The 13,676-nt window shown below is 46.5% G+C and overlaps 1 protein-coding gene across 1 annotated transcript in view; it reads right to left on the bottom strand.

Annotated features, from left to right (window-relative positions):
* The window catches only part of LOC124036983 (growth arrest-specific protein 2-like), a 50,140-nt gene that overhangs the window by 5,984 nt on the left and 30,480 nt on the right, over positions 1 to 13,676 (bottom strand). Inside the window, exons 5-9 of the mRNA XM_046351597.1 lie at positions 11,669 to 11,732; positions 9,931 to 9,999; positions 9,354 to 9,467; positions 9,216 to 9,258; positions 6,311 to 6,418 (exon numbers count right to left, since the gene is read on the bottom strand). Coding sequence (XP_046207553.1) covers positions 6,311 to 6,418; positions 9,216 to 9,258; positions 9,354 to 9,467; positions 9,931 to 9,999; positions 11,669 to 11,732 — 398 coding nt within the window. The remainder of the gene's footprint in view (positions 1 to 6,310; positions 6,419 to 9,215; positions 9,259 to 9,353; positions 9,468 to 9,930; positions 10,000 to 11,668; positions 11,733 to 13,676) is intronic.

Raw genomic sequence — 13,676 nt, 5'->3', positions numbered from 1 at the left:
AACGCTACAACATACAATTACAATCTAGACGATTCTGTGCTTTCAACTTTGTGGCAACAGTTTAGGGAAAGCCCTTTCCTGTTTCAGCACAAAAGCGAGGTCCATACAGAAATGGTTTGTTGAGATCGGTGTGGAAGAACTAGACTGGCCTGCACAGAGCCCTGACCTCAACCCCATCGAATGCCTTTGGCATGAATTGGAACGTCGACTGCGAGCCAGGACTAATCGCCTGAAATCAAGTGCCCGACGTCACTAATGCTCTTGTGGCTGAATGGAAGCAAGTCCCTGCATGTTCCAAAATCTAGTGGAAAACCTTCCCAGAAAAGTGGATGCTGTTGTAGCAGAAAAGGGGGGACCAACTCCATATTAATGCCCATTCAATTTGGAATGAGATGTTTAATGTGCAGGTGTCCACATACTTTTGGTCATGTAGATGGGGAGAGAGAGAGAGGAGATAGAGTTAGGAGAGACGAGAGAGAGAAAGGCAGAGGGGGAGGGGAGAGAGAGAGAGAGAGATGAGATAGAGTTAGGAGAGATGAGAGAGAGAAAGGGAGAGGAGAGAGGGGGAGGGGAGAGAGAGAGAGGGGAGAGAGAGAGAGGAGATAGAGATGAGAGAGAGGAGAGAGGGGGAGGGGAGAGAGGGGGGGAGAAAGGGAGAGCGAGAGAGGGGGAGAGAGAGAGGGAGTTACTACTCTGGAGGAATTGTAATTAAACCCTCTTGCTGTTTGGGGTTTTCGGCTGGGTTTCTGTATAGCACTTTGTGGAAATGGTTCATGTAACAAGGGCTTTAAAAATACATTTGATTGATAGTGCATGTAGTTTGCTCTCTGTCAAGCCTCCAGCAGCATAATATAATAACATCAAACATTTAACAGAATCAATCAACAGTCCATTGGCAGGGCAGTGGTTCCAATCATGACAGTATTGTCCCCAAGGCTCTGTGACTCGGGGATATAATGGGCTTTTGGTACAGAGGCCTTTTCAATAATGAATCTATGGTGCTGGGAGACAGGGGGACCCCAGCTAGATCTGTACCCAGCAGAGAGAGAGGAGCCTGGGGGTGGCCTGGTGGCCTCCTGTGATCTCAAAGTTTCAGACTGGTCAGCACCATCAGTAAAGGTACAACACATTAATTTACTGAGAAGGTCAGTCTCCACAGACTGACTGCTTGTGGAAGGCCAAGGGACAGGGTATCCATTCTTCTATATACTGTACACTACACTCAGCCTACACCCTTGGCTTTTTAGCTGGAGGATGAGGAACCAGCTTTGTATAAGCCTACACCCTTGGCTTTTCTCCTGAAGGACACGATTCCAATGCACCACAACACTTTTTATTTTGTCTTCAGATGACTGTGGGCGGAAAACTAATTTCTCTCCGAGCAAAGGAGGATATTTCTGACCTGTCAGCAATGCATTTTTATTAGAGAAGAGGCAGAGTGGAGAGAGAGAACGAGAGGGGGAGGGGGAGAGAGAGAGGAGGAGAGAGAGAGAGAATGAGAGGGGGAGGGGAGAGAGAGAGGAGGAGAGAGAGAGAGAGAACGAGAGGGGGAGGGGGAGAGAGAGAGGAGGAGAGAGAGAGAGAATGAGAGGGGGAGGGGGAGAGAGAGAGAGGAGGAGAGGAGAGAGAGAGAGAGAGAGAGAGAGAGAGAGAGAGAGGGAGGGGGGAAAGCAAGAGAGAGAGAGGGAGAGTGGGAACGCAAGAGAGAGAGAGGGGAAAGCAAGGGAGAGAGAGAGAGAGGGGGAGGGAGAAAGCAAGAGAGAGAGAGGGGAGGGAGAAAGCAAGAGAGAGAGAGGGAGGGGAAAGCAAGAGAGAGAGGGAGAGGGAGAAAGCAAGAGAGAGAGAGGGAGAGGGGGGGAGAGAGAGACTAGGAGAGAGAGAGAGAGATAGAGAGAGAGATGGAGAGGAGGAAAGCAAGAGAGAGAGAGGGAGAGGGGGAGAGAGAGGAGGAGAGCGAGAGAGAAGGAGAGGGGGAGAGAGAGAGGAGGAGAGCGAGAGAGAGAGAGAGGGAGAGAGGAGGAGAGCGAGAGAGAGAAAGCAAGAGAGAGAGGGAGAGGGGGAAAGCTAGAGAGAGAGAGAGAGAGGGGGGAAAGCAAGAGAGAGGGTGAGAAAGGGAGAGGGCGTTACCACTCTGCAGGAATTTTAATTAAACCATCTCTCTCAGTGAAGGCAGAGCGCTGTGCTGAGAACCTAGAGTGAGAGGTTGAGGGTCACACCTATTGAACTGCTGGAATTGTCTAGCAGGAAGCTCACATATAAAAACACACAGTAACAGACATTCTATTCCATCCAACGCTCTAGAATCTAAGAGGTGCATTCTTGAGATTCTAATATAAACAGCCATGGACAAAGAAGAATCAAGACTCTTGCCTCTGTTTGTTACTTGTCCTTGGTTGCTCAGCAACTCTCACGTATGGTTGAAAGAAACACTGTCTATCGTACAAAAGGCAGTCAGAGAATGCTGGGTATTCACATTTTGCACGGTAGAACATATTTTCTAAGGGGAAAGCGTGCTTCCAGATAGATAGACACTGGATGGTAATTTTGGTGGATACTTTTCCCCTTGTACACGTCCTTCTTGTTTTGTGATGTTCATGTTATGATCAGTGCTCTGACGTTCACTGTATATTTCAGTTATCTGTCGGTAGGATGGCACTAAATCGGACCCAAAGGTTTATTTCAGACGCTGAACACTGGTCCATGTCCGGAGAAAACCCGTGCTAACATACAGAACCGGTCCTATTCTCTAGTTGTGATCCAGTTGTCCATTCAGAAGCTGCGCTACCAGTAGAGGGTCTTTCTAGAGCGGATTGTCAGCACATCTCAAACTACAGTCCAGTTCCTCCTTCCACAGCATCCTCCTTCTCAGACGTGTGAATCCTGGTTGGAGGTTGCCAAGTAACCACACATCCCAAGGGCACCTCAACCAATCTGTACTTGTCAATATACTTCATTCGCGCAATGTGCTTTTTGTAAGGTCTGTTTGAGGTACAGTATTTATTTACCTACATAAGAAAATCATATTTTCATGTAAACGGGGAGGATTATTAAAATTATAAGCGCCGTTAGCGCCATGGCAACAATAATAGCATTATCCTCAAGCATCTTTTCTAATCCTATGGACTATTTATCAAGCCTGTTGGATTGAACTGGAGGGCTCTCATCTCCCAGTACAGTGGGTGAACCAGAACCACATCAACCCTGGCTGACCCATAGAGATAGACACCGGAGTCTAGATGGATAGAACCCGTTTTAGCATGGACAATACAAGGAGGAGTCCTTATATATATATATATATCTCCATGGGTTGGCCTCTTGGCCTCGAGACAGACATAGTTGGAATACCATTCACCAGTAAATGAAGCCTCACAGCAGCAGAGGAGCTGCTACCAGCAGGGACAATGGCCGTCTGTCATCCACACAGTCCAAATATCAACACACTGCAATGTGGCACCGTGGCTGTAACGGTATGAACGTGGCCTTGTTCCAAATGGCACCCTTTTAGTTAGTGCACTATTTTTGACCAGGGAATCTGGTCTAAAGTAGTGCACTGTAGAGAGAATAGGGTGCTGTTTGGGAGACGCCCTGTGACCTTACATTGAGATAAAGAACCTTAATGTTGGTGAACTGAAATGCCCAATATAATCCAGCCTGGATACAAACCCGGACAAAAAAAGGGGGACAGTTCAATAAACAATGGGTCAACTAAAATCCAGACGACTCATTCAATTCAGACTCATTCAATTCAGACTCATTTCAATTCAGACTCATTTCAATTCAGACTCATTTCAATTCAGACTCATTTCAATTCAGACTCATTTCAATTCAGACTCATTTCAATTCAGACTCATCAAATCTCAGAACAATGAGAAAAGAGAGTGTGTTTGCAATGGGGACAGAATAAGAGGAGTCATTCAACAGCCGTCTGTAGTCATAAAGGGTCTATGGTCCCTGAGGACACTGAGGAGCAATGAGCCTAAGTAAGATATTCTGTAGATGGCGTACCATCCATATTCATACCTGGCTTGTTAAGTCATATAAACAAATATTATATTATACTGTACTATAGGTCTACTATATTTATATGCTGGGGCTCCCGAGTGGTGCAGCGGTCTAAGGCACTGCATCTCAGTGCTTGAGGCTGTCACTAAAGACACCCTGGTTCAAATTCAGGCTGTAACACAACCGGCCGTGATTGAGAGTCCCATAGAGCACAGCACAATTGGCCCAGCGTCGTCCGGGTATGGCCGGGGGGGGGGGTAGGCCGTCATTGTGAATAAGAATTTGTTCTTAACTGACTTGCCTAGTTAAATAAAGGTTAAATAAAATATGTTTATTTGTTTTATTTTATTGAATTCACTGAATGAAGTCCACAAAAACACTACAGTGAATACTGTAGTATTTACAGTTAACTATAGTATAAATAATGTAGTGGGAAAAAAATAGTATACAATATACTATGGTAATTAATGTAGTGTTTTTGTGGATTGGAGTATACTGTAATATTTACTGTAGTGTTTTTGCATACTGTAATATACTCTAGTAATTACTGTAGGATTTTTGGGGACATTGCTGTAGTATTTTGGTTTAATTATCTTTGACATGGAAGTGTGGGGGACTTTCTCCTTGAGGAAAACAACTGGAGAAAACCAAAAATAGCCAAATGTTCCATAACCTGTAGGTTTGTAGGTAGGTCTGGGTTCTGACAGGAGAGTTCAGAGCTTCTGCTCTTCTCTATAACATAGAGGGAACACAATATATGGTCTAGATTTGGCATGTAGGTTTCTCCCTTACGAGTGGTACAAGTTGGGATACGGAGTGGAAAAGTATAGTGTTTTTGCGGACATTACTGTAGTTTTTACTACTGTGTTTTTTCGTGTGTGGATAATACTGTAGTATTTTACAGCATACTACCATTAGGTGATAAGGCCCGTAAAGCCTTTGGAGGATATATTGACATGGTGTTGTTAGGCCCGAGATTAAGTCTATACTGTAGAATACATACAATTTATAGTCAGTACTACACATGATCGAGGGATACTACAGTATGTAGTATAGTATACTACAGTTTACAATATAATTCTATAGTAAGTACTATAGTATACTACAGTTTACAATATAATTATGAGTTTACAATAGAATTCTATAGTAAGTACTATAGTATACTACAGTTTACAATATAATTCTATGAGTTTACAATATAATTCTATGAGTTTACAATATAATTCTATGAGTTTACAATAGAATTCTATGAGTTTACAATAGAATTCTATGAGTTTGCAATATAATTATATGAGTTTACAATAGAATTCTATGAGTTTACAATAGAATTCTATGAGTTTACAATAGAATTCCACAGTAAGTACTATAGTATCCCATAGTATTTGTTCACATGGGAATATCCACAGCAATATGTAACAACACAACCCCAGTGTAAATCCCGTACAGTAAATCATTTTCACCAGTTTTCAATGCTTCAGATTTGATCCCACCCTAAACCCAAAACATTTGGTCAAAGTTACTTCAGGCAGGGACTGTCCACGCCCAATTGAAAGTCCAGCTGCCTGCGAGCTAAGTGTCTGAACCGTGTGTAACTAGAAAATCATGTTAGAAAAACAAGGTTCTTGTGCCAGAGGTTCGTTCACTGGTTAACCCTCCATTTCACATCGTCTCTACAAACAACAACAAAAAATACCAAAGGGAAGTGGAGTTCCCCCTTTAAACAAGCAAAAACAAGGTTCTTGTGTAACAAGTTATAAAGATGAGGTGCTATCGACCCTGGTGAATAGCATCTTCTCTCCTACACGGTGTGTGTGTGTGTGAGAAGTGTGTGATGTGTGTGTGATGTGTTCCACCCACCCTGATGAATAGCATCTTCTCTCCTACACGGGGTGTGTGTGTGTGTGTTTGATGTGTGTGTGTGAGATGTGTTGCTACCGACCCTGGTGAATAGCATCTTCTCTCCTACACGGGGTGTGTGTGTGTGTGATTGCATGTGTGTGTGTGTGTGTGATGTGTTTGACGTGTGTGATGTGTGTGATGTGTTGCACCCACCCTGATGAATAGCATCTTCTATCCTACACGGTGTGTGTGTGTGTGAGATGTGTGTGATGTGTGTGTGTGATGTGTTCCACCCACCCTCATGAAGAGCATCTTCTATCCTACACAGTGTGTGTGTGTGTGAGATGTGTGTGATGTGTGTGTGTGATGTGTTCCACCCACCCTCATGAAGAGCATCTTCTATCCTACACGGTGTGTGTGTGTGTGTGTGAGATGTGTGTGATGTGTGTGTGTGATGTGTTGCACCCACCCTCATGAAGAGCATCTTCTCTCCAACGCGGTAGCGGCCCTGGGCCTGTCTCTCCACACAGAACTTATTGGGACACTTGCAGGGAGGGTCCTCCGAGATATGCTTCACCTGACACACACACACACACATATGCACACGCACACACACGCACACGCACACACACGCACACACACTTTAAAATACTTAAAATACTTGACACAAATTCACACTTTAGGACAGATATCTGGACCCCTGGGGAAACAGACAGCACCTTCTGGAGCCCCTGGGGAACTAGACAGCACCTTCTTGAACCATTGGGGAAACAGACAGCACCTTCTGAACCATTGGGGAAACAGACAGCACCTTCTGGAACCCCTGGGGAAACAGACAGCACCTTCTGGAACCCCTGGGGAAACAGACAGCACCTTCTGGAACCCCTGGGGAAACAGACAGCACCCTCTGGAACCCCTGGGGAAACAGACAGCACCTTCTGAACCATTGAGGAAACAGACAGCACCTTCTGGAACCCCTGGGGAAACAGACAGCACCTTCTGAACCCTGGGGAAACAGACAGCACCTTCTGGAACCCCTGGGGAAACAGACAGCACCTTCTGGAACCCCTGGGGAAACAGACAGCACCTTCTGAACCATTGGGGAAACAGACAGCACCTTCTGGAACCCCTGGGGAACTAGACAGCACCTTCTGGAACCCCTGGGAACCAAGACAGCACCTTCTGGAACCCCTGGGAACCAGACAGCACCTTCTGGAACCCCTGGGAACCAGACAGCACCTTCTGGAACCCCTGGGAACCAGACAGCACCTTCTGGAACCCCTGGGAACCAGACAGCACCTTCTGGAACCCCTGGGGAACCAGACAGCACCTTCTGGAACCCCTGGGGAACCAGACAGCACCTTCTGGAACCCCTGGGGAAACAGACAGCACCTTCTGAACCCCTGGGGAAACAGACAGCACCTTCTGAAACCCCTGGGGAAACAGACAGCACCTTCTGAACCATTGGGGAAACAGACAGCACCTTCTGGAACCCCTGGGGAAACAGACAGCACCTTCTGGAACCCCTGGGGAAACAGACAGCACCTTCTGGAACCCCTGGGGAAACAGACAGCACTTTCTGAACCATTGGGGAAACAGACAGCACCTTCTGGAACCCTGGGGAAACAGACAGCACCTTCTGAACCCTGGGGAAACAGACAGCACCTTCTGAACCCTGGGGAAACAGACAGCACCTTCCGGAACCCCTGGGGAAACAGACAGCACCTTCTGAACCCTGGAGAAACAGACAGCACCTTCTGGAACCCCTGGGGAAACAGACAGCACCTTCTGAACCATTGGGGAAACAGACAGCACCTTCTGAACCCTGGGGAAACAGACAGCACCTTCTGGAACCCCTGGGGAAACAGACAGCACCTTCTCCTCCACACAGCAAGGCTGCCAACGACTGCTGATACAGAGCAGTACCTCTATATCCTCATCTGATGTAGGCCTGCTATCTGAAGGCCAGGTACAGTCAGCCTGTAAACATGGCCCAGACTGCTATCTGAAGGCCAGGTACTGTCAGCCTGTAAACATGGCCCAGACTGCTATCTGAAGGCCAGGTACAGTCAGCCTGTAAACATGGCCCAGACTGCTATCTGAAGGCCAGGTACTGTCAGCCTGTAAACATGGCCCAGACTGCTATCTGAAGGCCAGGTACTGTCAGCCTGTAAACATGGCCCAGACTGCTATCTGAAGGCCAGGTACAGTCAGCCTGTAAACATGGCCCAGACTGCTATCTGAAGGCCAGGTACAGTCAGCCTGTAAACATGACCCAGACTGCTATCTGAAGGCCAGGTACAGTCAGCCTGTAAACATGACCCAGACTGCTATCTGAAGGCCAGGTACAGTCAGCCTGTAAACATGACCCAGACTGCTATCTGAAGGCCAGGTACAGTCAGCCTGTAAACATGGCCCAGACTGCTATCTGAAGGCCAGGTACAGTCAGCCTGTAAACATGACCCAGATTGCTATCTGAAGGACAGGTACTGTCAGCCTGTAAACATGACCCAGACTTCCCAATATCAACACAGCAAGCCTGCACTGATATCCAAGGCTGTTCAGGTGTGTTGAGGGGCTGGTATTTAAGCAGCTCCTCAGAAAAGGTCTGTTCAGGTGTGATGAGGGGCTGGAATTTAAGCAGCTCCTCAGAAAAGGTCTGTTCAGGGGTGATGAGGGGCTGGTATTTAAGCAGCTCCTCAGAAAAGGTCTGTTCAGGGGTGATGAGGGGCTGGAATTTAAGCAGCTCCTCAGAAAAGGTCTGTTCAGGGGTGATGAGGGGCTGGTATTTAAGCAGCTCCTCAGAAAAGGTCTGTTCAGGGGTGATGAGGGGCTGGTATTTAAGCAGCTCCTCAGAAAAGGTCTGTTCAGGGGTGATGAGGGGCTGGAATTTAAGCAGCTCCTCAGAAAAGGTCTGTTCAGGGGTGATGAGGGGCTGGTATTTAAGCAGCTCCTCAGAAAAGGTCTGTTCAGGGGTGATGAGGGGCTGGAATTTAAGCAGCTCCTCAGAAAAGGTCTGTTCAGGGGTGATGAGGGGCTGGTATTTTAAGCATCTTGTCAGAAATGGTTGACTCCATGTAAAAGTCATATGAGCAGCCTACCTCCAGAATCAGCACTTCTCTCTGGCCTCCCCCAACAACAACATTAACCCTAATTCTTAACCTTAACCCTCTAGAAATAGAATTCGACATTGTGGGGACTAATAAAATATCCCCAGTTGGTCAAATGTCTTGTTTGTTTACTATTCTTGTGGGGATTTTGTTATAGTTAAACACCAGATGAGTATGGAGGTCAATAAGGGTCGAAAACCACCACAAATTACTGGTAATTCCCAGAAATATCCATGAAAAAGTTCAGCATTCCACCCAACTCACTGCATCATCCAACAGCTTCCCTGTGCTCTTCTGGCTAGACGACGTGAAGGAGAGGAGGAGGGGGGGGTTGGAGAGGGGGATGGAGAGGGGGATGGGGGGTTGGAGAGGGGTTGGAGAGGAGGTTGGAGAGGGGGTTGGAGAGGGGTTGGAGAGGGGGTTGGAGAGGGGGATGGAGAGGGGGTTGGAGAGGGGGTTCGAGAGGGGGATGGAGAGGGGGTTGGAGAGGGGGATGGAGAGGGGGATGGGGGGGGTTGGAGAGGGGGTTGGAGAGGGGGATGGAGAGGGGGATGGGGGGTTGGAGAGGGGGATGGAGAGGGGGATGGAGAAGGGGATGGGGGGGTTGGAGAGGGGGATGGGGATGGGGGGTTGGAGAGGGGGTTGGAGAGGGGTTGGAGAGGGGGATGGAGAGGGGGATGGAGAGGGGGATGGGGGGGTTGGAGAGGGGGATGGAGAGGTGGATGGGGGGTTGGAGAGGGGGTTGGAGAGGGGGTTGGAGAGGGGGATGGAGAAGGGGATGGGGGGTTGGAGAGGGGGATAGGGATGGGGGGTTGGAGAGGGGGTTGGAGAGGGGGTTGGAGAGGGGATGGAGAGGGGGATGGGGGGGTTGGAGAGGGGGTTGGAGAGGGGTTGGAGAGGGGGTTGGAGAGGGGGTTGGAGAGGGGGATGGGGGGGTTGGAGAGGGGGTTGGAGAGGGGGATGGAGAATGGGAGACAGAACAGGAGGACCCCTACCTTCACCTATCTCCTTCTCCAGCTTGATAAGCCAAGGAGGCTCCACGTTGTACCTAAAGAATGAGACCATTGGAAAAGCAGTTTACATTAAGGTATACATTACTAAAGGGATAATCAACGACGGGCTATGCGTTCTATGGAAAATCATTAACAACGTGGAAGGTGTGTTCCACAACATAAACAACGTGGAAGGTGTGTTCCACAACGCATCATCAGAGAATAATAAACAACGTGGAAGGTGTGTTCCACAACGCATCATCAGAGAATAATAAACAACGTGGAAGGTGTGTTCCACAACGCATCATCAGAGAATAATAAACAACGTGGAAGGTGTGTTCCACAACATAAACAATGTGGAAGATGTGTTCCACAACATAAACAACGTGGAAGGTGTGTTCCACAACATAAACAACGTGGAAGGTGTGTTCCACAACATAAACAACGTGGAAGGTGTGTTCCACAACGAGTCATCAGAGAATAATAAACAACGTGGAAGGTGTGTTCCACAACGCATCATCAGAGAATAATAAACAACGTGGAAGGTGTGTTCCACAACGCATCATCAGAGAATAATAAACAATGTGGAAGGTGTGTTCCACAACATAAACAATGTGGAAGATGTGTTCCACAACATAAACAACGTGGAAGGTGTGTTCCACAACGCATCATCAGAGAATAATAAACAACGTGGAAGGTGTGTTCCACAACGCATCATCAGAGAATAATAAACAACGTGGAAGGTGTGTTCCACAACATAAACAACGTGGAAGGTGTGTTCCACAACATAAACAACGTGGAAGGTGTGTTCCACAACGCGCCAGCTGAGAGGAAATGACCTTTCACGGAGTTGCATTATTTTCCATGTCTTTTATACCGTGACTATAATTTAACACATTTGCCGGTAGAAATGTGTTACATTTCCCGGTAGAAATGTGTTCAACAGCCACCGAAGTAGCTAACAAGTTAATTTAGATAGCTACAGAAGTTGCCGTGGTAACCAAACAGACTTGCTAGTTTAGATAACCAAACCATCAGTCCTAGCTTGCTATCATGAAAATCGAATTCAACAATGCCAATAATATTTTCAATTCGACTTTTGGTTTTCAAAAGCAGCTCAAACATAGAACATTTATGAACTATAGCCTTTTTAATTCTATCATGAAAATATACTGTGTGTTACTAAAGGAAAATAACGCCCTAGAATGCCCTTCAAGCCAATCAGAAACAAGTATTCAACAATGCAATGGTTTACAGTGGCCTCGGGTGGTGGTCTGGCAGTCAAAGCCACTGTTTTTTGCATCTATACCACTGCAGCATGGAGTTGAATCAGGCCCACTGTCGTTTCATCACACAGATTATCTATACCACTGCAGCATGGAGTTGAATCTGGCCCACTGTCGTTTCATCACACAGATTATCTATACCACTGCAGCATGGAGTTGAATCTGGCCAACTGCCATTTCATCACTCTCTCAATCCAAAAAAATGTACAATATTTTAGGAGCGGGACTACCTCACTTATTTAGGTTTGATATTTTTACAGACTGAGGATAATCGTCTCTGACAGGATGTCATCAAAAGGTTAATTAAACTTCTATTTAAATACACATGTATATGATATAAAAACATACCTACAAATTCAATTGATATTGAAGGCATTTTAATTTAATCATTTTTTAAATGAAAAATAAGGGGAAAAATCCCTCATCAATTCTTTCTTACCGAGATGCTATCCTTCCCAGTTGGAGGAGACACAGACACACTTCCTGTGGCTGCTTGTGAAGAACTAATAGGAGAAATCAATATTAATTAATTAATTAAGCGAATGATCTTCCTTGTAACACATCTCAAATGACCAGCTGGTAATAATATCTAATTGAAACTGGGTTAAAGTGGTTTAAAACTCGAATACGCACATGCCAATGGGTATGAGAGGAAATTAAAAGTGTTGTTTGTTAAAGATGACCTTTTTAATATTGGTGTGGTAGTTTAAGGTGAACATGAGTTTTGGGGGCTTAAAACAGCTCCAGGAATATATATTTTTTTGAAGATCAGACAAAACAGGAATTTCTAGACTAAAACTAGACTCCCACGAACACAGTGACAGACAGTGGGAGGATCGATGGGGATAATGACGTGTGACACAGCACACCATGCATCATGACAGCAATAGTTCTCCAAACCTGTTGTCGTACAGCTACACCGTGATGATACACTATTCAATCCATCACAGGGAAAAGAAGGAAAGAAGGAGAAAGAGTGGGAACAGGACAGTTAGCTTAGCTACCCTGTTGTAACACACTGTGGTTGTGACCACACTAACTAGCCTCTAGGGAACAGGACAGTTAGCTTAGCTACCCTGTTGTAACACACTGTGGTTGTGACCACACTAACTAGCCTCTAGGGAACAGGACAGTTAGCTTAGCTACCCTGTTGTAACACACTGTGGTTGTGACCACACTAACTAGCCTTGAGGGAACAGGACAGTTAGCTTAGCTACCCTGTTGTAACACACTGTGGTTGTGACCACACTAACTAGCCTCTAGGGAACAGGACAGTTAGCTTAGCTACCCTGTTGTAACACACTGTGGTTGTGACCACACTAACTAGCCTCTAGGGAACAGGACAGTTAGCTTAGCTACCCTGTTGTAACACACTGTGGTTGTGACCACACTAACTAGCCTTGAGGGAACAGGACAGTTAGCTTAGCTACCCTGTTGTAACACACTGTGGTTGTGACCACACTAACTAGCCTTGAGGGAACAGGACAGTTAGCTTAGCTACCCTGTTGTAACACACTGTGGTTGTGACCACACTAACTAGCCTTGAGGGAACAGGACAGTTAGCTTAGCTACCCTGTTGTAACACACTGTGGTTGTGACCACACTAACTAGCCTTGAGGGAACAGGACAGTTAGCTTAGCTACCCTGTTGTAACACACTGTGGTTGTGACCACACTAACTAGCCTCTAGGGAACAGGACAGTTAGCTTAGCTACCCTGTTGTAACACACTGTGGTTGTGACCACACTAACTAGCCTTGAGGGAACAGGACAGTTAGCTTAGCTACCCTGTTGTAACACACTGTGTTTGTGACCACACTAACTAGCCTTGAGGGAACAGGACAGTTAGCTTAGCTACCCTGTTGTAACACACTGTGGTTGTGACCACACTAACTAGCCTCTAGGGAACAGGACAGTTAGCTTAGCTACCCTGTTGTAACACACTGTGGTTGTGACCACACTAACTAGCCTTGAGGGAACAGGACAGTTAGCTTAGCTACCCTGTTGTAACACACTGTGGTTGTGACCACACTAACTAGCCTTGAGGGAACAGGACAGTTAGCTTAGCTACCCTGTTGTAACACACTGTGGTTGTGACCACACTAACTAGCCTTGAGGGAACAGGACAGTTAGCTTAGCTACCCTGTTGTAACACACTGTGGTTGTGACCACACTAACTAGCCTCTAGGGAACAGGACAGTTAGCTTAGCTACCCTGTTGTAACACACTGTGGTTGTGACCACACTAACTAGCCTTGAGGGAACAGGACAGTTAGCTTAGCTACCCTGTTGTAACACACTGTGTTTGTGACCACACTAACTAGCCTTGAGGGAACAGGACAGTTAGCTTAGCTACCCTGTTGTAACACACTGTGGTTGTGACCACACTAACTAGCCTCTAGGGAACAGGACAGTTAGCTTAGCTACCCTGTTGTAACACACTGTGGTTG

Source organism: Oncorhynchus gorbuscha, linkage group LG06, assembly GCF_021184085.1.
Source record: "Oncorhynchus gorbuscha isolate QuinsamMale2020 ecotype Even-year linkage group LG06, OgorEven_v1.0, whole genome shotgun sequence".
Classification (NCBI taxonomy): Eukaryota; Metazoa; Chordata; class Actinopteri; order Salmoniformes; family Salmonidae; genus Oncorhynchus; species Oncorhynchus gorbuscha.
This window is presented reverse-complemented; position numbering and strand designations above follow the sequence as displayed.